Source organism: Hyperolius riggenbachi, chromosome 2 (assembly GCF_040937935.1).
Source record: "Hyperolius riggenbachi isolate aHypRig1 chromosome 2, aHypRig1.pri, whole genome shotgun sequence".
In the NCBI taxonomy this organism is placed as follows: Eukaryota; Metazoa; Chordata; class Amphibia; order Anura; family Hyperoliidae; genus Hyperolius; species Hyperolius riggenbachi.
In genome coordinates, this window is record NC_090647.1 from 340779827 (window position 1) to 340807819 (window position 27993).

Sequence of the window (27993 nt, forward strand, 5' to 3'; positions counted from 1 at the left end):
TACAAACGACTATAGTCGCATGTGTGTACGCACCTTTACATGTACCCACACTTACATTGTCTAGGGCCTGATAGATGTTCTTTGTTCCGGTTTGTACCTTTTACAAGTACTCTTACCAAGGACTAGTTTTAGTCTCAAGGGAATAAATATAGTAGTCTACATATCCTTCTCACTTCAGTTGTCTTGTAAAATTCCTAAGCGTTGGCAGTTAAGAGACGAATTTCATGTTACATACTTTTAATCAACAAAATTATGATATGCAAATTAGAGGAGTCGGTGGAATCCTAAACTGAGGAGTCGGAATCGGAGTCGGAGGATTTTTGGACCGACTCCACAGCCCTGGTCACTAACACAACTGCACTTTAGAAAATAAAACATGGGAAAAAGTTTGCACATACTAATTTTATTTTCACAATTCCTTTATTCTCAAGAAAGACACGTAATGCTATAAAATAAACTTTTATTGAATTTATGTGAAAACCTTTTGCTGCGTGAATAAGCCAACCAACAGCCGCACAATACATAGCAAAATGTATACAAATATTGCCCTAAAACATAATTTATCTGGTTTCAGCATGATGTACTAAGTCATTAGTGTTCCAATTCTGCAATAAGTCATTTGTAAACCGATTTGAAATGTATCAGCTGTGTGTATACATATAAATACACAGGTCTTACTTTGTGGGTAATTCTAATACAGTAAAATCTTGTTATAGTAAACTCTGATACAGTAAACCTCTCTATAGTAAACTCCGTCCCCAAGCATACGCCTGTATGAATATACAATGACCAATTCTACCATACTAAACTTGAATAAGTCCCTTAAAATCTACTATAAAAAAGGTATTCTACTGATTCCTGAAAGCTGTGAGATTGTAAGAAGTTACCACAACCACTCAAATGAATTTTTGCATACTGGTAAATTCCTGTGATGCCCAATATCCAGCATGGATTAACAGCTGAAGAATAAAGTATATACATGTGAACACACATCTGCCTAAGTATGAGAGGATCTGCAAAGCTGCGGTATGTAGTTAGTAGCAGTGATAAGCAGCTGCATCTTCCACGGATTATTGCACTCCTGCTGATGGTTTAAGACATGAGAGTTGGGGAATGGCTGTTCATGAAGTGTGGGCTAGAGCACCGGCACCCTGGCCAAAACCAAAGCCTTTTGGGCCAAAGTTTTTTGCATAGCAAGCTGCAGATAAAGAAAATGGTAGGTATTACAAAGTGCACATGTCCATAGAGCATACACAAACAAGATATAAAATAGAAAACACTTTCAAGCTAAGTGGATTATAGAGCCTGACATTTTTCCTTCCATTTAAAAAATGTCCACTCCCGGGCCAACAGGCTGATCATTTGGCTTAAAGTAAACTTGTAGTGAAAATCAAAATCAGACACTAACCTAAGGAGAGGGAAAGCTTTGTGTCCTATAGAGCCTTCCTGTTCTCCTCATGGTCCCCGTGTTCCAGTGCTGGATCCCTGATTTAAATCTCCTGCCACAGGAGGCGTTGGAGTGCCTTTGCTTGCGCAGTGCGGAGCAGCCTGTCTTTGGAAGCACTTGGGCAATCGGTCGGAGACTGCCAATGTGGGATCCAGCCCTGGAATGCGGAGACCGTGAGAAGAATTGGAAGGCTCTATAGGACCCAGCGCTTTCCCTCTCCCTTAGGTGAGAATCTGTTTATATTTCTGCTTCAGACTCCCTTTAACTAGTTTTGAGATCATGTACCGGCAACAAATGTGCAGCTGGCGGTGTCAGAAGTACCCATAACCTTTAAAAGGTAAACAAAACAAAAATGAAGATTCTTACCTCAGTAGCCTCTGAATGGTATAAAAGCTTCTCCAGTTTACCTATGCACCTCCTTCCCTGCACTGGGACACTCTGATCAATCTTTGACTTTAGGCTACTGTCACACCAAGACGTTGCGTTTTAGGGGACGTTATGGTCGCATAACGTGCCCCTAACGCAACGCCTGGTGCTCTTGGATGTGGACGTCAGAGTGAGCCGCATTGTGCAGCTCACTCTGGCGTCCGTGATGCGTACTCTTGGACGCATGCGGCATCACGTGGTCCTGCCAGCCAATCGCCGCACAGAGCGGCGCTCCAGGAAGTAAACACTGCACGTCACACCGTGCAGTGAATATTAATTAGTCATGTGCCTGGCCGAGGAGGAAAGACCTCCTCCTCCAACACTACTGAGCATGTGCGCACAGTCTAACGCGGCTTAGCCGCGCATAACACACAGCATGCAGCACTTTCAACTTGCGTGCTGCGTTACAATGTAAAGCAACGTGGGCACTGTGAACAGCCCATTGATTAATCATTGCTGTGAGTTGGGATGCGTTACAGGCTGCACTAACATGCGCCTGTAACGTCTTACTGTGAAAGAAGCCTTAGGGCTGGAACCCACAGGAGCGCTTTTGGCAGCGTTTTGGCAGCACTGCGATACGCTAGCAGTTTGCCAAAACGCTGGGCTAATGTTAATGGATGGGGCAACTTCCACAGGAGCGTTTGCGTTTCCCAGAAACGCAAAAGCAGGACCTGCAGCATTTTGGGAGCGTTAGCGCTTCAATGTAAAGTATTGAAACGCTAGCAGAAACGCTCAGCAAAACCTAAACTGAGCGGTTTTGCTAGCGTTTTGCGGTTCAGCACACTAACAAAATGAAAAATAATTCACAGGACCAATCAGGATAAAAACGCAAAACGCAGAACGCTAGGCACCCGCTGGGGAAAAAAATACAATGTTGCAAAACACGACCAAAAACGTACATGAATCCGCTTGCAAACCGCTCAGACAAAACGCTAGCGGTTGCGTTTTGCAGTTTTCAGTGGGTTCCAGGCCTTAATGAATACCTTAGTCCTTAATAGAATCAGAAATTGACACCCTGTGTGGGGAGATATGCAAAGGCTAACCGCCCCTCCCATGGCACGGCGTCCTTATCCGTTCATCTGTAGCTGGCCCTGTTCAAAAGCCCTGGTCAGCAGGGTTGGCGCAGTTTGTCAGCGGGAGTACATGTGCACTCCCATGGGAAGACATAGCTGGGCATGGTCACCAGGTGTCATAGTGAACATACTGCACATACCCACATCTATAAGCACCTCTCCAAACACACAAGAGCGTCAATTTCTCATTCTATTAAAACCTAAGTCAAAGATTTCTTGTGGCCGCACTCCCCTCTGTGTGCGAACCCAGCTGTACTGTGCAGGCGCAAAGTACAGCCTACACAGTTGCAGGGAGCCACTAGTGCATGGCTTTATTTCTCTGTGCTATTGAGCAATCCCACTGGCAGTGAAGATGCGCTCACACACTGAGTAGAGCGTGGCTGCAAAGATGAAGAGGATCCCGGCCGCCAGTGGATGATCGAGGAAGCCTTTGGAGCGTCCAGAGGCTTACCACCTACTGATATAGGGATGTAACTTTTTTTTTTAAAGTAGTAACAGGTCTACTTTAAAGCTTTTCACATACGCATATATTGAGAAGTAGAAAGGATTTTTTTTTTCTAAAAATATTATCCTCTCAACCAAAGTTTAAAGATTTGGCCTTTTAAAAACTCAGCAGTCAAACAAAACAAAAATTATCACAAACAAAAAGTCTTAATGTAGCTTAACAAATATGGCATATTCACAAAAGAAATAAAATGAATTGGTCACTGGCCCCAATGATCCAGTTGGTACTGTACAGCAAACCCTACTTGCTGCAGATAACATAAGTTTTTTTCCTCTTTTAAAAACAAAGGCTGGTGTGGCAAAACCCTAAAATGTTATTTAACATATAAATACACTGTTACACAGAAATAAAAATCAAACCTTTGCAAAAGATCTCTCCATCCTTATCTGCCAGTGTTGTGGATTCCAAACCTTTACCGCATTTAGCACAACGGAAGCAGGCCTTGTGCCAAGACTAGACAATACAAAGAAAATAGGAGCACATTAGATTTTAAACATTCTCATACCGAATTATAACATTTACTATACTTTCTTTTTTTAATATGATATACTGGAATATAAGCACGAATTAGAAATGATGGCTCAGCACAACATGGGTTCAGCACAGCAAACTTCCATCGATTATAATGCCCAACATGACTGGCTTGAAGTCAGGTGGCCAATATGGACTGAGTTTCCACAGTGACCGTGTGCATGAACTCATGTCCCAATGGGAACGCAGGTTCACAAGCGGTCACCGCAGCAAACTCCATCCCTATTGGCCAGCTGACTTCTTGTCAGAGATCACATTGGACATTATGGGAGGGAACGTCGCCCCTGGCGAACCCATGCCATACTACCATCTCTACCACACATCAGAAATAATGTGCACTTTATGGTGGAGTTTGTAAAACTGCCCATAGGCCTTAGACCAGGCATGGGCAAACTTGGCCCTCCAGCTGTTGAGGAACTACAACTCCCACAATGCATTGAAGGAGTATGACAGCCACAGTCATGACTCAAAGGCAAATGCATTATGGGATTTATAATTCCTTAACAGCTGGAGGGCCAAGTTTGCCCATGCCTGCCTTGGACTCTCCCACACCTCAAAAAAAAAGTACCTGTGTTAAATCTGAGGTACAAGTCTCATGATTTGTCATGCAACTTTTTAACACTGTTATAAACATGAAGTGGAAAAGGTGAAAAACAAAACACAGCATAACTGTCCTACTAATTCATACTCCACTTACATTTCCTGCACCGACCACCTTCTCGGCAGCATACACAGACTTTGAGCAGCGAGGACACACATCAGAGCCTCCAGCTTTTTGAGCAAATTTAGAGGCATTTGGGTTGCTTGTAGGCTGGTGTCTTCCAGGCCTGGGATAGAGCATGATCAGATTACACAGATCAGTGCACAATGCAATGAGAATCACAAACGCACATGGAAAAAAAAAGTACAGAAACAAAACACCATCTTAGTGGTCATTTTTGCACTGTACAGGCTTTGTAGATCATATACACATACATAGATATGAGAAAAAGTTTAACTTCTTTCAGTTCAAAGGCTTTGTGTTTAAGGAATAAGGACATTAAAAAAATATGGTCCTTAGTAGGTCACGATATGACATAGTACACTGTGTCACCATTTTATAAATACTACAGTTATATACAGTATCCAGCATAAGTGACAGTGATACCAAGCTCACTGTATCCCTCCTTACCCCCTTCCCCATTAAGCTGCTCTATTGTGTTACGCACAGTCACCCTTGCCCCTCTGGTATACCAGAGCAACGTATCGATACAACACTCATTCCCTGCAGTGACACCTACAGGTTTGAGCTTGAACCTGATGGGTAAGGCAAATTGTGCATGTATATAAACCCTTTATCAAAATGCGAAACCAGAATATGATAAATTAAATATACATTGACCACTTCTAGAGGGATTAAAAAAGATCACAATACATGAAACACATACAAATAAGAAGTACATTTCTTCCAGAGTAAAATGAGCCATAAATTACTTTTCTTCTATAATGCTGTCACTTACAGTAGATAGTAGAAATCTGACCGAACCAACAGGTTTTGAACTAGCCCATCTCTTCATGGTGGATTCTCAGCAAGGCTTTTATTCTTTATGAACACACTCCCTGAATTAGGAAAATTGAATACTCACCTTACAGGTAATTTTCCTTTCCTGGTGCTCTCCATGTCAGCATACTAATGGGCAAAGACCCGCCTCCTTTGCCCCAGTAGGATGTCCAAAGATGTTAAAAGACTATCCCTCCCCCATACTGCCATTCTAGTTAACAAGTACGAGCCGACAGTATAGGGTGGGAACGTATGCTGACATGGAGAGCACCAGGAAAGGAAAATTACCTGTAAGGTGAGTATTCAATTTTCCTAATTCCCTGGTGTCTCCATGTCAGCATACTAATGGGCCAATAACTAGACAATAACAAGGGTGGGAGATGCAATAACAACAACAAAATTTAATTAACAGAATGTCAACATTACATAAATCATATTGCAGAGCTGACAGTGGAGGAAATAACTTTCTTTCCAAATTCCACAGTAGACAATAGTGCAGGGTCTACACTATAATGTTTCAAAAAGGTGTGCCCAGAGGCCCAGTTAGCTGCTCTGCATACTGTGGTCAACTCGACCTTACCTAACGTTGCCCACGAGGAAGACAGACTTCTCGTTGAATGGGCCAATATTTCCTGCGGAGGCTCAAGACCATTGGTTTTGTAAGCCTTTTGGATTAGAGTGACAATCCACCTCGCTATGGTTCTTGTAGTAGCGGGTTTTCCTTTCCTATAACCGTTAGGAATTACAAACAATCTATCTGAGTCTCGAATCGAGTTAGTTGCTTCTAAATAAGCCTTGACTGTAGAAGGAATGTCCAATGGATGCAGTTTTGAGACATCATCCTGTAATCTGAAACTTGGTAGTGTCCATTCCTGATTAAGATGAAAAACTGACGTTACTTTTGGCAAAAAAGCTTGGACGGGATGGAGTACTAGTCTATCCTCATAAAAGATCAAGTAAGGCTCTGAATGCCCCAAAGCCTGCAACTCTGACACCCTTCTACCAGATGTGATTGCCACCAGAAATACTGTGATCAAAGTTCGATCATAAAGGCTTAACTCCGTTTGTTTAGATAGGGCTTTCTCAATGTAGTCCAGGACTAACGGAAGTTCCCATTTAGGGAACTTTGGTTTTAACGGAGGCCGGAGTTTAATTGTTGCTTTAAAGAATTGCTTTACCAGAGTATTGGAGGACCAGGATATTCCAGATATTGATGAAATGGCCGAGACCTGCCTCTTCAGTGTGGAATAGGCTAAGCCCATATGAAGACCTTCCTGAAGAAAAGATAACAAATTAACTACTGTAAACTCTGATGTAGGAAATCCTGACTTAGCAGCAAAGTCTGAAAAGGTCTTCCAAACTCTGTTGTAGGAGAGTGTTGTGGTTGGCTTTCTTGCTTTAGCTAAGGTTTCCGCCACCTCTGCAGAACAACCTATGTCTAACAACCTAAGCCTCTCAAATTCCATGCCATCAATCGGAGTCTTTGAGGATTTTGATGGCACATCGTTCCCTGTGAGAGTAGATCCGGCAAATCTGGAAGAGCTAGAGGATGTTGAGTGCTCAACTGAAGCAGTAGGGGAAACCACGGTCTCCTGGGCCAATATGGCAACACTGCCAGTACTGTCATTTTCTGAGTCATTAATTTCCTGAGAAATCTGAAGATTAACGGGATCGGTGGAAAAGCATATGCGAGATTGAAGCTCCAAGACTGGGAGAGAGCATCTGTCGCTAGAGCATTGGGGTCTCTGTACCTCGAGAAATATTTCTTCACTTTGTGGTTGGAATGAGAGGCAAAGAGATCGATCTCCGGACAACCCCATGTTTCGGAAATTGTTTGAAACACCAATGGATGTAGCGACCACTCGTTGTTGTTGAGTAGATTCCTTGACAGATAATCTGCTGTCGTATTTAATATTCCCGGAATATAAAGAGCCGAGAGATCCCCCAGACTCTCCTGCGCCATCTGCATTATCGGGCCAGTTTCCTTCATCAATGTCCTGCTGTGCGTTCCCCCTTGATTCTTTATATAGGATACTGCTGAGACATTGTCGATCCTCACCATCACTGATGTATTCTGTAAGACTGGAAGAAAATGTATCAAGGCTTGGAGGACAGCTCTTAGCTCTAGGACGTTTGAAACTATCCCTTGTGTTGGAAACTCCCAACAGCCTTGAGCGACTTGGTCTTGAAATACTGCCCCCCAACCTAAAGAACTGGCATCCGTTGTCAGAATATTCCAATTCTGTGGAAAGAGTGGACGACAATTTTTGAGGTTTGCCATGTTCCTCCACCATGAAAGGGAAGACCTGACTTTCGAGGAAAGTAGGATGTGCTGTGTTAACGATTCTTTGTTCCACTGTCTTAGAAATGACCACTGAAGAGGACGGAGATGCCAATGAGCCCACTTCACCATCGGTATCACTGAAGACATGAGCCCTAGGATCTGCATACATTTCCTGGCTGGAATCCAAGCTGCTAGTTCCAGATTTAGAACAGCTCGTTGAATTTTGTAAAGTTTGTCTGCTGGAAGTGATACTGTCCCTTTGACTGTGTCCAATTGAGCCCCCAGAAATATCATCCGACGAGTTGGTTGAAGCTGACTCTTGGGAAAATTTATCACCCAACCGAAAGCCTGCAGAGTATCTATCAGCACAGACCTGTCTCGAAGTAAGGCTTCCTTCGAAGAGGCCAACAGGAGAATATCGTCTAAATAATGAAGGACGCGTATTCCCTGTACCCTTACAACAGCAATTACCGATAACAGAACCTTGGAAAAAGTTCTCGGAGACGTCGATAGGCCGAACGGCAGGCAAACAAACTGAAGGTGCAACTCTCCTACTGCAAATCGAAGAAATTTGTGAAAATTGTGATGTATGGGTACATGGAAATACGCGTCCCTCAGGTCCACTGAACACATCCAGTCGCCCGGTTGAATTGATAGGAGTATAGTTTGAAGACTCTCCATTTTGAATCTCGGGGTGAAGATGAATCTGTTTAGGCTTTTTAAATCTAATACCGGCCTCAGCTTCCCAGTCTTTTTCTTTATTAAAAATAGAGGGGAATAGTATCCTGTACCTCTTTCGGAAGTTGGCACCTGCACGACTGCTTTCTGCCGCATTAGCTCTGTCACATAGTCTATTAGAATTAACAACTTTTCTCGATTGTTTGGTATCCTTGTCGAGATAAATCGATTTAGAGGCGGACTTCTTTTGAAGGACCACTTGTGACCTTCTAGCACTGTACTTAAGACCCATGGGTCCTGACAAGTCCCCGTCCAGATTTTCCCGAAATTCAAAAGCCTGGCACCAACCGGAAAATCTAGGACGGGCGTCCCATCAAAAAGGCTTAACTGCATTACTTGTGGCTGAAGATGTTCTGGCTTTTGTAGACCTTTGAAAGGTATTTTGGGGGCGTTGCCAGTTTTTACGGTACTCCCTTCCAGGGCGATAAGACTTTGACTCTGTAAACTTGCTTGCTAACTGCTTTCTGTATTGAGAGAATTTTTGTCTACTGAATCTTCTGTCCTGGGGCAACAGACCCGATTTGCCCCCTGTAACTCTTGAGATGGCCGCATCCATCTTGGGCCCGAATAAATTCTTTCCATCAAAAGGTATTTTCGACCAGGCCTGTTTCGATGTAGGATCTGCTGACCAGGGTTTCAGCCATAAATTTCTTTTCGCCATGACGGCATATAACATTGAACGACTGGCAGAGCGGACTATGTCCACACTGGCCTCACCCAAGAAGTCTGCCGATAATCTTAACTCATTTAAGCCAAACGTAACTTCATCCATCGATGCACCCCTTGCTATATCTCTTTGAACCTTGTCTATCCAAACTCTGTTAGCCTTTGCTACTGAGGTTAATGCAATAGCGGCCCGAGACGTTTCCCCTGAAGCTAAGTAGGATCTCTTCAGGTCCTGATCTATTTGCCGATCTAATACATCTTTAAAGGCCACAGCATCTTCTATCGGCAGGGTAACGTTCTTCACTATTCTCATTAATGATGCGTCTACAACAGGGCATGTCTGAATAAGTGCTTCATCCCGATCCTCCAAAGGATACATTTTTTGAAATTTATTCTTGAGAGAAGGTTTCTTGACTGTCTTCTCCCATTCTTCCAATATCACTTCCTTAATCTCCTCCATCAAAGGAAACGAAACTTTAGTTTTAGTCAGATGTTTGTAATATCGTCTTCTCTTGTTTTTTGGCGATGCCGCTTCATCCTGCCACTCTATTGCTGATCTTACACTTGAAATAAATGAAGGAACGAGGGAGAAATCAAAACATTCCATTTCTATATTCGAATCCTCATCTGAGCTATCATCTTGTGATGAGTTTCTGGAGGAACGAGTGTCTGGAGAGTGACGGCTTTGACTGTGCGACATCTCTGCCACCGTATCCTTTACCACCTGCTTTATTAGCGTGGACACTTCCCTATCCTCCCTAGCAATGTCCAGGTGGCACAACTCGCAAACCTTCTTGTGGGGTAAAGCAGGTCTACCACAAATCCAACATTGATTCTTTTCCATGACTGGTCCAAAGGAGGTAGAAGGAATCACTCGATGGTCCGAATCTTCTGTTGACGACTGCGATCTTCTATTATCATATTGTTGTAATTGCTTAAGAGCCGAGGAACTTGACGAGGATTTTGATGATGCTAAATTGGACGATTTAATATCCGTAGGATGATCCTGCCGAGAATGCTGAAGCTCCGGATCCTGACGTCGTTGGGAAGATGCAACTGACTGATCCGTAGTCCCAAACGAGGATCTATGGGAGGCTTCCTCTTTCTGCTGCTCCACCTGACGATCCTCCTTGTCGCGTCTGAAAAAAGAGGGTAATCCCCTTAATCTCAGACCAATTTGATGCTCTTTTCAAAAAAATAATTACTTACCACCCTTACCTTTTAGATTTTGATTCACCCCCTTTATGCTTTCCCATGGCAGCTGGAATAAAATCAAAAGGTTGCTTTAGTGAAAAATCTATGCTGTACCTATCATCATAAAAAACAAAAACTTTTATTATATTTTTTTTTTTTTTTTTTTAGTGTCAACCTACATAAAACCCACTTCTAATATATATCCCCTTATTTACCTAGCAGGCTAGCAGGAGCCAACAGCCTAGTCCGGAGCGCACTGGAGAAACGACCTTCCAGCAGCGCTGCCCGCTCCTACTGACTCTCTTATAGAAGAGTCGGCTGAATTCCTGCCTCCTCCTCTGAGATCCGGAATTTGCCCATAACAAAGATGGCGGAATTACAACTTCCGCCCCGGGCCCACAAAGGCAGCCGAAATCTCGCGCGCTGCGCGCGAGAACACCGCCCAATCACCCGGAGAGCTCCGCATCAGCGTCCTCCGACACCAGCAGGAGCCCACAGGAGGCAAACAACCGACGTGTGTCCCGGTATCAGACCGACAGCCGAAGCGGGCGGCCATGCCAGACGAGAAGCACCCTAAGGTAACACGCTGCACAGACTATATACACACCTGAGCTACAGCAACCACAGCATGCCAGGGACCCACTGCATCCTTTAGATACATAGCGTGGCCGCAGGAGTTTGTATAAATGCCCCAGGGGGAGCCATAATCAATGGCTAGGGCTCTACTACTTTTAGGAGCCTTTAGCAACCTAAGTAGCAGACTACAGCAGGAGAGCCTGAACCTGCTGGTGCCGCAAAAAAAGAGCGGAGGTAAGGGACAAGTAGAACAACATCCATGGAATCCACTACTGGAGGCGAGGACGAAAAAAAGAATGGCAGTATGGGGGAGGGATAGTCTTTTAACATCTTTGGACATCCTACTGGGGCAAAGGAGGCGGGTCTTTGCCCATTAGTATGCTGACATGGAGACACATACAAATAAGAAGTACATTTCTTCCAGAGTAAAATGAGCCATAAATTACTTTTCTTCTATAATGCTGTCACTTACAGTAGATAGTAGAAATCTGACCGAACCAACAGGTTTTGAACTAGCCCATCTCTTCATGGTGGATTCTCAGCAAGGCTTTTATTCTTTATGAACACACTCCCTGAAAAGGATTCATACAATGATACTGCCACTTTTTTGGCAGTTGTACAGAGCAACTGCCATTCACCAAGTTCTTTTGAAACTAAACAAAAACCTGAGAATCCCCCATGAGGAGATGGGCCAGTCCACAAGCTGTTGGTTCTGTCAGATTTCTCCTACCTACTGTAAGTGACAGTGACATAGGAGAAAAGTAATTTATGGCTCATTTTACTCGGGAAGAAATGTACCTCTTTATTTGTATGTGTTTACATGTATTTTAAATATTATGATTCTCGCAATAGTGGTCCTTTAACGTCCCTGGCGTTCTGGACGAGCTAGGCTAGGCCACTGCTCAGGCCCCGCTGGACCGATTTGAACATTTTTTTTTTTTAAACACGCAGCAAGCACTTTGCTTGCTGCGTGTTGTACCTGATCGCCACCGCTCGCCGGCGATCCGCCGCGATACAGCCACCCCCCCCCCCCCCCCCCGACTCCCCGTGCGCTGCCTGGCCAATTAGTGCCAGGCAGCGCTGAGGGGTGGATTGGGACTCCCTGTGACGTCAAGACGTTCGTCGCCATGGCGATGGGGGAAGCCCTCCAGGAAATCCCGTTCAGAATGGGATTTCCGGACGGGTGATTGCGCCGGCGGCGATCGGAGAACAGGGAGGGACGCCGCAGGGGAGGGGGGGGGGGGGGGGGAATCATGTAGCTAGCGCTAGGCTAGCTACATGATAAATTTAAAAAAAAAAAAAATGTGCAGAATGCCAGGCAGGTTAAGATTGCAAATAACTGCCTGGTGTTTTTGATCAAATGCACTGGATTGCTGATCATCAGCAAGTGTGACCACTTTTATAAAAGCTGGCATTTAGGCCTCTTTTCCACGGACAGATGAACTGTGTGCTTAGCAAGCAGTTACCAGGCAGCAGCAAGCAGTTACCAGGCAGCAGCAAGCAGTTGAGAGTTTGAGAGGCATTTCATGGCCTATCAGCTGCCCGTGGAAAAGAGGCCTTAAGCAGTCCGTTGATCTGGAGCATTCAGATATGTGTTAACACAATGTCAAGGAGGTAAGAGATCAGCAGAAGCAATTAATGCTGCTCAATTTAGAAAGGGGTATGAGACCATTTCAAAACACCATGAAGTTGTTAGTTCTACAGTGAGAGAGATATAGACAAGTGGAAAAGATTCAAGACTGCTGCCAATCCTCCCAGGAGTGGAAGTCCCAGAAATGTCACCCCTAGGTTAGAACATACACTGCTCAAAATAAACTGCAAAACCCCAAAAGCTACATCTTAGCAAGTTAAATGTTAGACATTACAACAATACAATTAGAAAAAGACTAAACATGCTTGGCTAGTTAGGAAGGGTTGCCAGGAAAAAGAAAAAAAAAATTCTAAAAAAAAAAAAATTACAGCATGGCTTAGGCATCTAAGAACACCACAAGACAAGAAACAAGATCATTTGGACAGACGAGACCAAAGTACAGATGTTTGGCCATAATGTTCTGCAAAATCAAACACAGCACATCAGCATAAAGACCTCATACAACTATCAAGTATGGTGTTGTGAGAATACACAGTATCTGTCAATCTTTGTAGGATTACCATGAGGAATTGACAGTATTGGTTTTCCATGTTTATTAACATGTGCTGGATTTTAAATAAAACAATTACTGTGAGATTACATCCATATTCAAGGACTTTTTTCCCCACTAGTTTTTAGGAGGGATTTTGTAGACTAGGTTATGCCAAATATTTTATACTCTTATAAAAATGCAAAAAGTAAAATACAGAACAAAAAATAAACATCACTACAATAAATAAAGCCATCTTAAGTAACTTACTCATCATGCTTGATGCCCAAGCTTTCTCCTCTGTCCATACTTAGGGTGCCAGCTCCTTGTCCAAATCCATATCCTTTAGGTCCATATTTCTTCCCATAGCATGACTTGCAGTAGATCTCATCCCCATGAATAGCAACCGTGGTACTATCAAGATTCTTCTTGCACACCACTACAGACAAAAACATGAGAGAATAGTTAATACAAAGGTAAACCTGCACAGTGGTCCATAAAACAATTACTGTATATACTCGCATATAAGCCGAGGTACCCACTTTTCCCTCAGAAACCATAGATGGCATCATAGATATGAGACAGCAATTGCCACACAGGAAGAATCCACGATCATTGCACCGCTGACATGCTTCTGCACACTCTGCTCTACAAGCCAGGAGACACAGGTAGTCTTGAGCAGTGCACTCTGCACACCATCTTGCAAGGGATGGGGGGAACTGACAGCAGGGAGCCAGCTGGTAAGAGAAGGATCACTAATGCACAATCCTTATGCTCCTCTGCCAGTAACAAAACCTTCTCCACAATCTGTTCTGCTCCACTGACTCGCATATAAGACGAGGGGGTAACTTTTCAGCACATTTTAGTGCTGAAAAATTAGGCCTATACACGAGTGTATACAGTAAACATAAGAGTATATTGAATGAGGATGGGCTTTGGAGGGTCTCATGCTATGTACACACATGCGACAACGATCGTTCGTTGAGAACGACGAACGAACTTTTAATTGATGAAAGAATGACCTAAGTAAAGTTAGTTTTAAAAGGTGTGTAACGATCTCATCGTTAGAACGAACGTTACATCACGTAAAGCAACTATTGCGCCTGCGCATAAAAATGAGAAGTTTCAGCGAGGAATAGTGAAATGCGCATGTCAAGCCTAGTACGAACGACCGTTTCCAACGATGTACTACTTTTGCAAACGATCGTCGTTGGTTAAAATCCGCCAAGACAGAACTTTCTTTTGTAGCGATTTGGCTCGTTCGTCGTTTGCCTTAATAGTCGGTGGTTCGGTTTTTTTAACGATCGTCGTTGGTAAAGATCGGGGAACGATCGTTACAAACGACTATAGTCGCATGTGTGTACGCACCTTCAGGGATGGAACGGCTAGGTGGAGGGGGGGACAGAAGAAGCCTTTTGCAGGATCCAGAGACTTCCGTCTACCTAGGTAAATACCCATTTGGGCCATTTTTTTTTTCTCCTAAGGGTACACAGTTTTAGTATACTCCTACTTCAGTGCACTTATGGTTATATTGTTATGCAAAGAGACAGGAAGCGGGCACCATCCAATGCCATACATGGTTTATTCGGACAATTAAGTAATAAAATCCAGACAAATGTACAGTACAGATTGGTTATTCTACAAACTGGAATCCCTGTGCCATATTCATGGGAGGGAGGAGGTGGGTGGTGGGCCTTGCATTGACCTGTGAAGGCCATTGTGTCTCCCTGAAAGCTGGATCACGCTTGATCAAGTGCATGTGACCGAGACAGACAGAGACAGAGACAGACAGAGACAGACAGAGACAGACAGACAGAGACAGACAGAGACAGACAGAGACAGACAGAGACAGACAGAGACAGACACACACACACACACCTATTCCCATGAATATGGCACAGTGATTCTGATTTGTACAATAGCCTATCTGTACTGCTCATCTGTCAGGATTAGATTACTGGATTGTCAACCTCAGTGTGTTGAGCAGTTACACTGTGCTTTATACTTACAGCGCGTGCTTTGAAAATGTTCTCACTTCTTCTAGTTTTACATTGACTCACTACGCTCATTGTCTAACCATAGAAGTGCTGATAACTTCTGCAAACAGGAAGTATGGACTGATGACTCATCTTCATAACAACGGCAGTGATAATTTAGTATTTTAACAGGATAAAATAATGAAAGCAGGTCCATTACATTACTGAGCAGACACTTATTTTAAGCTATTTTAGCCTCATGTAAAACCCAATTGAACATAAGACAAAGTTGATAAGTGAAAACTGCACAAGAGCACAGTGACAGGCAGAATTGGTTTCATGGATCAAATGTGTTTGGCAAACTGCACTGCAATGCTTAACCTCTCTTCTCTGGATTCAGCTTGTGGGCGGATCAATGAGGTGTGGTCTAGTCACAAAGAAAATAGAAAGATGCCAGATAATTCCATGCAACCCTGCATTACAGTATAACCCACTTGCCCTCTACATAATGAGGGAAACTATAGCAGTAACTGTAGTGTAATGATCCGCTCTGCTGTCTGCACAGACAGCTTTTTGACCATATTGTAGGTCTGAGTGCTGCAGGTCTCTGGAAAAGAGACCTGTCTTCACTTTGCAAGTTTCAGAGTTGCTCTGCTGGTGAGGAATTTGCATACACTTGTCATGCAAATTGCTTAGCTGCTTCCTTTGATGGCTTGCAGTATAAATACCTTTTGCTCCCAGAATTCCCTGCTGGTCATAGAGGTTTTTTCCTGCTTACTCACCTGGAGTGTCAGCCATTGCTATCTTAGTGTAGTTAATTCTTGGGGAGTGCTCCTTGCACTTCTATTTAGTGCAGTCAGGTTTGTGTTTAATTTGTACTGCCTATTCTGTCTTGTCTGTCGCGATTGTCTTGTCGCCAGCGGCGGTCGACAGGAGATCGTTCTGTCTTTGGGGTGCAAGCCAGAGCAGCGGTTGCTACATCTGTCTGTTTTGTCTGGATCGCATCCGCCCTAGTGGTAGTGGTTCCTTCTGTACTCGTCTGGGAGTGTAGGCCAGAGCTTTGGTTGCTACTGGTTACTCCTTCTGTCTGTCTGGTCTGGTGCGAATGCTTGCTGTAGGCTCGGTGAGGGAACCGTTTAGCAAGCGTTCGCATTCTCTTTTCATTTTCGTATTTCTTTGGTTAGTTAGGGTGGGCGCCTAACGCGCGGTGATCGTGTCTTAAACGCGTTCGCTGTTGCGAATGAGTGCGGAGTTCGCGTTTAGCTAGTGTTTGTTATTTTCCTTGGCGTTCTGATCATTATTGTTTGCGGTGTCTCTCTCACTACTCTTGTGCTCTGTCTTTGCTTGGTCTTGTGTCGCTGTTAGCAATCGCCACTCTTGCGATTGCGTTCCCACTTGGTTTCTGCTGTTGTGCGTTTCACCGTCGCCGGGTGGCGACTAGATTGGTGGACACACATTCTCTGTGCTCACTTTTCTCTCTACAGGTGCATTGCACCAAATCTGGGTTCTATCATTGAATACGCTTGTGGAGGACTTCCGCAGTGTCAGCACACATCTTGTGTGCTGACCTTGGAGATAATTCCACAATTGTTACATGTAGTTCATGAGTAGTGATAAAATTTTTACTAGTCATTTAAGATAATGGGCGCTGAACACTAACGCAGTCATGCCCATGACTCGTACATGCATGAGACCTGCATGCAAAAAACTGCCAGCGACCCACAACGACCCGCGGCGGGGGACCCTCCTGGAGTCTATTGAAATAGATGTGCAGTGTGTAGCAGGTATCGATTCTTTTCAGAGAGGAATCAATCACTGGGTGCCAATCTATAAGTGTATGTCTAGCTTTATTCAAATATTTATTCATTTTGTCTGCGTGCATAAGAGAAAATCTTTTTCAGCCTACATTATTGATATAATACCTAGTGATTATACCTCTGACTATATTCTGCCACTCTCAGCAGTGCTACAAGGACAAAGGCCACAATTGTAATGTCATTGCTACCACGCCCAACAATAAAAACAATGCATGTGAACCTGACTGTGCTTATCTCTGCTAACCAGACATGCTGGTCTCTGTTACTTCCTGCAGATGAGAGACACCAGATAACTGGCCATTACAACGCCACTCACAAGCTAACAGCCCAACTACCATAGAAACTGAAAAGGTTTATGCTAGGTACACACAATACAATTTTCTGACAGATTTACTGTCGTATCGACTATTTCCAACAGATCCGATCTGATTTCCGTTCGATTTTCGCTTGCACATGCTCAGTACGGGTGTTTTTTAATTTTAGGGGCGGAGAGGAGGCGGGGAGAGGCCGCTACGTAGCCAGGCACATGGCTACTTTATATTCACTGCACTTGCAGTGTTTACTCTTTGGAGCGGCCGCTGATTGGCTGGTGGGACCACGTGATGCGGAGAGATCCGCTCACGTGGTCTCCGCAGCGCCCCCGACAGAGCAGGCGCACCAAGAGCTGCTTGTAATGCGGCTCTTGGTAGCATCCTGCTCCAACACCACCAGGCGTTGCGTTAGGGGCACGTTATGTGCCCTATAACGCCCCCTAAATGCAACGTCCTGGTGTGTAAGTAGCTTATAGCATGCTTTTCCCATATCAAGTTAGTGTGCAGGTTTCTGTCTATACAGATAAATGACTGGATAGAAGTAAAACGCTACAGGGTGGTCAATAGCTGGCCCCATGCCTGTTAGCAGTGGGGTAGCAATAGGGGGTGCAGAGGTTGTGATAGTACCTGGGCCCTTGGGCCACAGCATTAGCTCTGAATTGGTCATGTGCTAGTAGTAATCACATCTATAGATACTTTGAATAGTAGCAATCATTAAACTGTTCTCCATCCTTTTTGCACCTCTGACACTGCAGCTGTCCTTGGCACGTGTTGGTGCGCCGTATCAATTGCTATGTATTTAGTGCTGGACGGGGTGCAATGTAAAACTTGCACTGGGGCACACAGCTACTCAGCTATGCCACTGCCTATTAATATGGCAGTAATCTGGATCAAAACAGACCTGGTGAGTTCAATATATTATCTACAGATTCATAAACCAGACATAGGACTTTCTACACTCATTCATTTATTACAACAACAAATTTGCAAAGCACTTTTCTCCCATAGGTTCCAAAGCGCATAAGCTTGTCTCAGATCAGTACATAGTAACGGTTTGTGATGTGTTACTAGGAAAAAGGTTATGTGATCATCAATGCCAGACTAAACCGGTGGCTTTTCAGTTTTGATGTATATGCCTCCAAGGTTGGTGCTATCTTTATTGGATGTGGCAAGTGCGCGTTCCTGCGCGCCTCATTGGGAGCTTACTGCGCAGTACAAGAAAACGTCGTACTGCACAGTAAGCACCCGATGATGCGCGTGGGAGCGAGCACTATTCCTCTTGTTAGACGAATATCAGACCAGGATCGGCGGCGGGGATCCAAGGATCGTAGGAGGACGGCGTGGGACATGACAGCTGCAGGGGGCTGGTAGAAGCCCCAGGTAATTGTCAGTTTTTATTTTCAACCCCCCCAGAACTCCTTTAACGGCCTTGCAGCAGCATTCTGTACAAACTGCAGGCAGTGCAGGTCGTTATTTGGAGGGCCTGCACAGAGGGCATTGCAATAGTCCAGCCGTGATATGATGAAGGTGTAAACTAGGGTTAGAAGATCCTCTGAAGAACGAGGTGCATAATTTTGCTGTCAAGCACCATAGGTTGCATGTAACTACATTTAAAAGGATGGCTGGGCCGAGTCAATACCACCAGTAGCCACCCAGTAAGTGGACTATGACAGCACTGCAATATAATTGGTTCTAACTGTGTCAAACATATGTTGATGGCTATATTATTGCCCTCTGAACTGAACACTGCAGCATATTGGATCAACTTCAATCTATTTGGAGCAACATATTTTGCGGTCACCATACTGTAAAAAGTGCACTGGTGTGTGTGATGTGATATATGTGTGACTGTATGTTTGTCATACACTCCAGTCTAATTATCAAATGATTGAATTAAAAACACCTCTGCATTCTTCTGCCTGCCAGTCCAAATTAATACATTTAGGTCACATGATGTGTTGCTGGCTGACCAATAAAAGCACAAAACTATTCCCTCCATCTCATACATGTCAAACTTTGGGCCGCGGGAGCCCTCAAATTTGCGGGAGGAAAATTCATGGTTTCCGCAGACCAAAGTTTGACGGGGGGGGGGGGGGGGTTCTCCACTTTGCATTGTTTGGCCCACTCTAAACCACCAAGAAAGCTATATTGTAGGTGAAGCCCCAGATCACCAGGGAAGCCATATGGGGGAGGGGGAAAGACCTAGACAGTAGGGAGTTGTATAGATGCTTCTTCAGAGGTTTAGGTAATGCAGTCTGAATCTGGTAATGAATGGAATAGTGGGGCTTTATTTAGGGAGGTACTGTATTTTGGGGGTAGAATAGGAACTGACCCTCTACAAGATAATGAGTTTTTCACTCCTTCATTAGCAACTGAGTAGATTTGTTATCAGTAACTAAAGGTTAAGTTTTATTTTTGTTTGCTAGGAAAGTCACTAAGCAGTGTGTAATTTTAGTTTTCCCCTTTGTGTAATGCTGTGGAGGAGAGCTGTGAGAGGGACAGACCCCACACACAGAACAGAGATGTGCATGTCTGGCATGACAAGGACTGACTCACTGCACAAGAAGCAGGATTTGTGGAAGCTTCCACCCTCGCACTGAACTTCCTCTGCAAAGTAGACAGTCTTCTGGCAAACTCCGCAGATCTTTCCTCCACCCCAGTTCGGCATTTTCCTGTAATAACATTCCAACAAGAAAAAAAAGGAATGGGAAGTTACATCTTTGATTACACAGTATCAGGACACGCGTGCGACAGCAACAGTGGATAAGCATACTGTATATATCCATTTAGACTGGATCTCCATTTCAACACCATCAAACCATCTTGGCATTCACACACATTTGTGAAGCCTAGGAACACTGTGAAATCACATACAAAACCGGTTTCAATAGTTTTTATTGAATTTTTTCAGAGTAATTAACATAGTCAAACAAAATTTTGACACAATCTTAGCAGTAGTTTAGTACATTAGACATTAACAACATGAAAAGATATAAAGTATTATACAAAACACATACAAAACCAACAGCACAGTTCTCAGGGTACTCATTGTATGAACACTGAAGGGAAATAAAGTGACCAAGCAGCACACAAATAGCCAGACAGCCAAGCAGTCCCATTTTACTATTGCTGTGGCTGCTGTGCACTGAACAACCTATTTTCCCCTAGTTTCCATGTATTAGGCAGATTTCCACACTTTGTGCCAGCAGCAATGCAATATTCACAGAACAACTAATCCAATGCCCAGGGCATCAGGCTCACATGCCTTGTTGTCATTTTTACTTTAAAAAGAAATCTGTAGTGAGAGGAATGTGGGAGCTGCTAATGCCAGGCATTTTCTAGTTAATTGGTCGCCATACTGATACTTGCTTTTAATTCCTTTCAAATCACTGGCCCGAAACCTGTATGCAGATCTGGCATCCTGATTTTAGCTGTATGCTGTTCCAGGTCAGAGATAATAACTGCTAAGGGCTTGGCTCCACTTTGGGTGATTTGCAGCAATTCAATGGTGTGTATTTTGTGGGAAACGCTGCCACAGTATGTGTTTTTTGTGTGGAAATGCTGCCACACTTTGTGAAATGTGGAGGAAACGCTGTTGTGTTATGCATATTTTGTGGAAAACACTGCAACATATGTTTCTTTTGGAGGAAATGCTGCAACATTATGTGAATTTTGAAGAAACCCACTGCCACATTATGTATATTTTGGAGGAAACGCTGCTGCATTATGTGTCTTGCTGTTTGTGGGGATCTGCCTGCTGTCCCTGGGCTTGTGTTTGGTGCCAAAGAGGTCTGACAGCTGCCATTGGCTGTTTGTGGATGGAGGGAACATTGTACAATTACCTTTAGGGTCACTTTGCCTAACTGTGTTTTGAGAGAAAACTAGGGCCCACTGTCTTCGCGTTACACTGTTACATTACAGTTAGCTCCGTCCACATCCTGTCATGGCCACACCCATTTTTATTGCCATGATACTAGAGCCGGATTTCTGGAAAGGCTGCAAAGGAATGGGCCCAAGGGGGCACCTGGACATGAAATAGGGAGTACAACATATGAATGTGAAGGCTTCAAATGGAATGGGAAGGTGAAGCTTGAGGAAGATGTACATGAAAGAGGGACTACAGTACATAAATGTGACACAAGGAGGAGGGGGCTGCACATGGAATGGGAGGAGCACTGCTGCACATGGAAAAAGAGCCACAACATACTTTGCCTGGGGGCAGAAAAAGTATAAATCCAGCCTTCATGACAATCCATATATTGGAAACACACACATTTATTTGGGATTATTCTGCATGGTGTTGCTAGTGACAGGGGTGTGACAATCCATCACCAGCAGCTGACCGGTAGTGTTTCTACTAGCCTTGCAGGAAGCAATCAATCCATCGCCTTTCAGTATAACTTGCTGCTAAAATTTGGGCCTCGTGTTGGGAGATCCCCTGTGTGACATTGGCTCTACTGCATGATGCTGCATGGCAGACCACACCTCTATAGAACGCTACTGGGCACATGAGAATTGTCACCTGAAACAAGCACCCTCCCATATGTGGCAACACTGGACCTGGTGTAAGTGGTGCCCTTTTACACAAATGCAGCGTAATCTTTACACCTGTGTTATAACACAACAGACGTGTTGCTAAATGATTTGTGAATGAGCAGTAGTAGGCATAAGCACAGACATGCAGTGAGAACTTTTCTAAAACATTCAGGCTGTCCTACATTATTATAGAAAAAGTTATTGCTGTGGGTTTGTGCTTGCCACTGCAGTAGCAAACATTCATTCCTTAACCATTCAGCAAATCTTGCTATGGTCTGATATGACCCAAATATCAGTAGCAAATAAATGCTGTCTAAGCAAGAAAGTTTTTAATCAGGATGATACCATTTATTGGCTAACTTAAAAGAATAAGAGCAAGCTTTGGGCAGTGCAGCCTTCTTCAGACTTCAATCCTGTTCTGACGAAGGCTGCACAGCTGGAAGCTTACTCTTATAAGTTAGCCAATAAATGGTATAATCCCGATTCAAAACTTCTTGCTTTTACTGATGGCTAACACGGTACAATACTCTACTGCTCCTACTGAAGCTGTCTAATAGCAGACACTTAAAAAAAATATATTCCAGGCTGTGGAATGTCTTATGTTCTTCAACTGTAGTAAGTCATCCCCAGTAGAACATGTGAAATTATGCGGTGATTGTTCCACTCTTTTGTGGCTTCCTCTCTGGTCATACATCCTGCCCTATTAAACAAACACCTAAAAAGGAAATGCATGTGGAAAACATGAGGTCATACCTTTTCTCCAGACAGTCAGATACATGTGGGCTCAGATTATCCCCAAGACATTAATGTACGTACATAGAACTTTTTGTAGCATGGTTAAAGGGAACCTAAAGTGAGAGGGATATAGAGGTTGCCATATTTTATTTCCTTTTAAACAATGCATATTGCCTGGCTGGCCTGCTGATCCTCTGCCTTTAATACCTTTAGCCATAGACCCTGAACAACCATGCCGATCAGGTGCTCTGACTGAAGTGTGCATGTTTGTTTCAGGTGTGTGATTCAGACGCCACTGCAGCCAAAGAGATCAGCAGGATAGTCAGGTAACTGGTATTCCTAGAGCCTGAGGTGGGCTCAAAAAATGGAAAAAAAAAAAAAAAAAAAAAAAGAAAAGACAAAAAGTAGGCTATTCGATACACGGGGCTAAACCGCAAAAAAAATGCAGCGCCCGTGGGCCGCAATGGCCCACTTTCACTGTTGTGACCCAGAGGTTATGACGCTGCACAGAGATTGTGTGTCTCTCATAGCATGCAGGGGGGCGGGGGTGCGGCAGGAGGTACGGCCAGGGAGAGAGAGCTACCCAGTGGCAGCTCAGGAAACCCTGCAGGAACACCCCTGGTGGGCATTTTGAACAGGGAATTCATCTCCCCTGTGTTTATCTCTGAGTTAGCGACAAATCTTGTCGTTAAACGCGGGGGGCTACAGCACGGCAGTGGGGGGGGGGGGGCAGAGAGCAGTGGTTGGGGGACACAGAGCCATGTCATTAGGCAGAGAACATGCCTCTGTGTCCCATCTGCCCTTCAAAGATCCACCTGAGATTCTCTTTAAAGAGACTCTGTACAACAACAACAACAACAAAAATAAATAAATAAATAAAATAAAAAAAAAAAAAAAAAAAAAAAAAAAAAAAAGACGCCCCTGGGGGGTACTCACCTCGGCAGGGGGAAGCCTCTGGATCCAATTGAGGCTTCCCCCGTCCTCCTTCCCACGGTGATCTCGCTCTGGCCCACGGAAAGCATAGCCAACAATTTGTCAAGCTGTGCAATATTTACCTAGCTCTGTTCCAGTGGGGCACTGTTGAGGCTCTCCGCTCGGAAGCAGGCAGAAATAGCCAATCTCCGTCGGGTCCGCTCTACTGCGCAGGCGTAGGAGACTTGCACCTGCGCAGTAGAGCGGACACGATTGGGATCGGCTATTTTCTCCTATTTCGGACCAGAGTGCCGCTACTGCGCCGGACTTGGGAAGGTGAATATTTACATGGCTGCCATTCCTGGACCTGCTGTGAGACCACTGTGGGACGGAGGAGGACAGGGGAAGCCTCGATAGGATCCAGAGGCTTCCACCTCTCGAAGGGAGTAACCACCAGGCATTTTTTTGTTAGGACAGATCCTCTTTAAAAGAAAATAAATATGGAAGCTTCGCTTTAGGTTCCCTTTAATCCTTTCAGGACCTGCCACCTTACCCCCCTTAAGGACCAGGCATTTTTGCTGAAGGGGGGGGGGGTGCGTTTGAGGGGTTAGGGCAGCCGGACCCCTGCAGGATCTTGCTGGGCATAATGTCCCCTGTGTGGCCAGGTGTGTCCCCCTTTAGTCAGCAGCCATCACTTACCTTCCAGGCTCCAGCGATGAGCCGCAGCGGACCCCTCTGCTCTGGCCGGCATCCCTGCTCCTACTGCAGCTCAGTTTCGAGTCGTGGCTTGCTGACGTCATCAAGCCGGGACCCGGCGCAGACATCAGAAGGAGCAGAGATGCCGGCAAGAGCGGTGGGGAACGCCGATCGTCGCGGGAACAGCAGGGAGGTGAATGGTTCCTCTTCTTTCCCCCTACCACCGCAGCTGTCAAATTGATCACTACGATCCGCCAGCGATCATAGTGATCATGTTATCAGCAGCCATACGCAATGGCTGCTGATCACTGAGGGGAGATGTCAGCTGTCATATGACAGCTTAATCTCCCCTCTCAGGAGCGCACGATCGCGTCGGGACGGTTCGTTAGCGCAGACGTTGAATCAACATCCAGTCAGGGAGCAGCACCACCTGCTGGACGTAGATTCAAACTACATTGGTCCCCAAAAGGTTAAAGAGCCTCAACCATCATTGTTCTTAATGTGGGACACAACAGCAAAAATGATGATGAGGAGTTTGTTCCTCCTACTTCTGCACTTCTCCATGGGCCATCACTGTAATGTGAGGCCTCAATGACCAATAAGGCGACACAAGAGGGTAATCATGGGAAAGCAGGGGCGATTTTCAGACAAGATGCAGCGAGCTCTCTGCAGTGTTATTGCAGAAAGTCTGAATATCAGCTATCACACCAGCTTGGAGTGAAACATTCTTTTTTAAATATTGGTTTTAGTGCTGTCTGTGGCCCACAAAGCACAGTTCCTCACTTCCTGCTAAGACAACAGCAGCAGGAATTGTGAGAATCTTTCCATCCTGTACAGAGTCAGTAATAGACAAAGTGTATGAAATGGTTAGAAATCTAGCTTAGTCTGCATTTAGTCTATGTCACCTATGGGGGATTCTGTCACTTCCTGTAGTGTCACCAAAAGACTCAGGAAGGCCTTGTTTACACTATGGGCTTGATTCACTAAACCGTGCTAACTCATAGCATGACCGTGCTAGCAGTTTTGCACGCAATCGCGCATTTTCACACGCAATCGCGTGTGATAATTTGCGATTGCGCACGAAAACGCTAGCACGGCCGTGCAATGAGTTAGCACAGTTTAGTGAATCAAGCCCTATGAGCGTTTGCGTGTTTTTCTAAGCGCTGGCAATTTTAGAAATCGCCTTAAAAGCATTTGTGCAATGATTTCCTATGAGAGTGTTCGCATATGAGCGGTTCGCTTGTGACCCGCTTTCAAAAACGCTGCCTGTACCATTTTCTAAACGCTTTGGCTCAATGGAAGGAATAGGGAAAAAGCACTTTGTATAGCGATTTCCCGAGCGCTTCTATGAATAAATACATTGTATTTATTCTTTTGCGGGTGAGAGTTCACTTCCTGACTGACTGAAAAAGAGAATCGCTCTGCAAAAGCGCTGGCGCAGGGAAAGGCGATTTAAAAAAAACAAAAACGCAATAGATCTCTCAGCGCTTGCAATAGCGCTGGTGATTTATAATGAGAACCCGTGGCGTAGCTAAGGAGCTGTGGGCCCCGATGCAAGTTTTACAATGGGCCCCCCCAAGCACTCTATACATAACAATTGATACGCGCACCAAAAGCTGCCAATGGCAACTACAGTGTCAGAGGTGCAAGAAGGGGATGGGGAACAGTTTGTTAATGATTGCCACTATTTAAAGTGTCTATAGAAGAGATTATTATGAGCACAGGGCCAATAGAGAGCTAATTTTTTTTTTTTTTTTTTTTTTTAGCTTGTCTTGGCTCCTGTTGCATGCAACAGGAGTCCCGGTCAGCAAGGCTATTAGCCCCGTGCACGGAAAAAGCGTGAGTGCCCTAAAGCACCCCCACAAAACGTGCACGAGTAGCCACGGGCCCCACAATACAGCAGGGCCCTTCCGGTTGTTCCCCGAAGGGAACCTTCCCCCTTTGCCATCGGCTCAGGGGGTGGCATCCTCCAACACCCGAGGGGTTGAAGGATCCTGGAGTCCTCCGAGGAGGACCCCTACTGTGCCCAGTGGTTACCCAAAGGGCCTGGCCATGTGGCATCCCACATGGTCCGGGTGGCTCCCCCGAGAGGGAGCCGGGTGGGAACCGAAGTCCCCGGTGCCAGCAAGCTGGCCCCGACCTTGCGGCCAGAGTGATAAAAATTCCGCACTCTCCCTAGCCAAAAGGCCGGGGAGCTGCGTTAGTTGGCGATGCATATGGGCAGTACAGACCAAAGCACCCTACTTCCGCCTGAGATCTGCCACATCTCAGGTTTTTTCAGGTGCACCTGGAGCGCCACTTCCAGGGGCAGTACGCCTAAGCAAAGCCCTCAGCCATTCAGCCTCGACCATGGTATAGATCCATTCAATCAACCCCTGGGAATTACGACCAGGAAGGACACCCTGCCACAGTGCCATCCTTCCAGGTCCCCCAAAAAATTTCAAGAACAGATACTACACTTGATCTTAGCCAAAAGGCCGAGAAGCTAATACTGTAGTTGAGGGAGGGCCCTTTGAGGCACCTCTGGCCCAAGGGCCCCGATGTGGTCGCTACCTCTGCACCCCCTATTGCTACGCCCTTGATGAGAACATAGCTGAAGGGATGGGCATCTCTGCAATGTGGATACTAATTGCAAATAATGTATGAAATAGACTCAATGTAACTCTTTGCGGGCTTATTTAATAAACTAGCTTCAGTTTCACAAACTTCTACAAGGTGCAGTAAAAAGAAAAGCAATCAAGGCACACCAGTGTCCAGGGGATTTTTTCAACTTCTCTAAATTACAGCATTAGCACACCCATTGTTTTCTTTATAATACCAACTTGCACATTCAATTTATTATACAGGCATATTGAGGATAAAAACATACAGTTGCTTTTTGCTTATTTTCTTCATGAGCAAAAACTATTTAAATATTTCATACAACTAGGATTTTTTTTTTTTTGCAGATGAGCAAAAACTATTTAAATATTTCATACAACTAGGATTTTTTTTTTTTTTGCAGATGACGGTGATGTCACCTAAGTCAATCATACCTCTGAACCTGAACAAAATTTTGGCATAAAAATCATCACAGCAACCATTATAATGTTGTTGAGATGCAGTGTAGTGCAGCTACAGGCGCCACCTTCTACCACAAACTCTATCAACAGATATTTCCAACATGACCAATAACCATCCATTTCTATTTACTCTCTGTAGGTTTAAATTTGGTGATCCAGGCGTGAAATCTGCCAGAAAAAAAACTGACAGACGTACGTATGGCCAGACTAGGTAGATAGCCAGACCAATAAGCACTACTATATGATCAGTGCGTGTGATCTGGGCCATAGCATGCAGTGTAGACAGTGGCAGTCCGCCACGCCCCTTCTGTCTGCGGCTTCAGAACTTGTAAAAACTTCCATAAAAGGTAGATAGCATTGAAAAGCATTCCTGCTGGCTGCCGTAACAGTAAAGCCCAGAGTGTTAAGACAATAAAGGAATATAATAGCTTGTATTGCACAACTACCATGGGAGGTGTTAATAGACACTTTTGTTAAGCAGTACGTCATGCTAATAGCTCAGCTGGTTTCCCCTCCATTACACTGCATGTTAATGAATAAGCTGAATATCATGTGTCTCTCCTATGCTGCTGCCTACAGCTGTGAGGATGAAAAGCCACTAAGGAGTTCTGGCTAAGCAGTGATCACAGAGCAAGCAGTAGGAGAACAGCTAGTTACCTATTCAGTAGAGAAGGAACTGCTTACCTGATTCCTGTTGTTCCTTATTATTGCCAGCGAGTTGCCTCTTCTCTGCTGTGTGCTTCACTACTAGCGTGCACTGCTCTGCCTGTCCTCTCTTATTATACAGACCTCAGGATTCTGGGTGTGACCTTACAGGGGAAGAGTGCAGAAATCAGGCAGAGAATGGG

General features: G+C 44.7%; 1 protein-coding gene and 1 pseudogene across 2 annotated transcripts; both read right to left on the reverse strand.

Moving 5' to 3' along the window:
* Positions 1 to 443: 443 nt before the first annotated feature.
* Positions 444 to 27974, reverse strand: CSRP1 (cysteine and glycine rich protein 1). 2 transcript variants are annotated; one of them, XM_068269459.1, is made up of 6 exons: positions 27830 to 27974; positions 19761 to 19876; positions 13371 to 13539; positions 4680 to 4809; positions 3811 to 3904; positions 444 to 1198 (listed from the first exon to the last, which is right to left on the reverse strand). In XM_068269459.1, exons 2-6 carry the CDS (start codon positions 19870 to 19872, stop codon positions 1122 to 1124), a joined length of 582 nt encoding a protein of 193 aa, XP_068125560.1. In that variant the 5' UTR covers positions 19873 to 19876; positions 27830 to 27974; the 3' UTR covers positions 444 to 1121. The 2 variants fall into 2 exon arrangements, with proteins under 2 accessions (XP_068125560.1, XP_068125559.1); XM_068269458.1 differs by lacking the exons at positions 444 to 1198; positions 3811 to 3904; positions 4680 to 4809; positions 19761 to 19876; positions 27830 to 27974 and adding exons at positions 8768 to 10349; positions 10429 to 10471 and having other exon boundaries at positions 13371 to 13458.
* Positions 26371 to 26572, reverse strand: LOC137554801 (U2 spliceosomal RNA; annotated as a pseudogene).
* Positions 27975 to 27993: the final 19 nt, after the last annotated feature.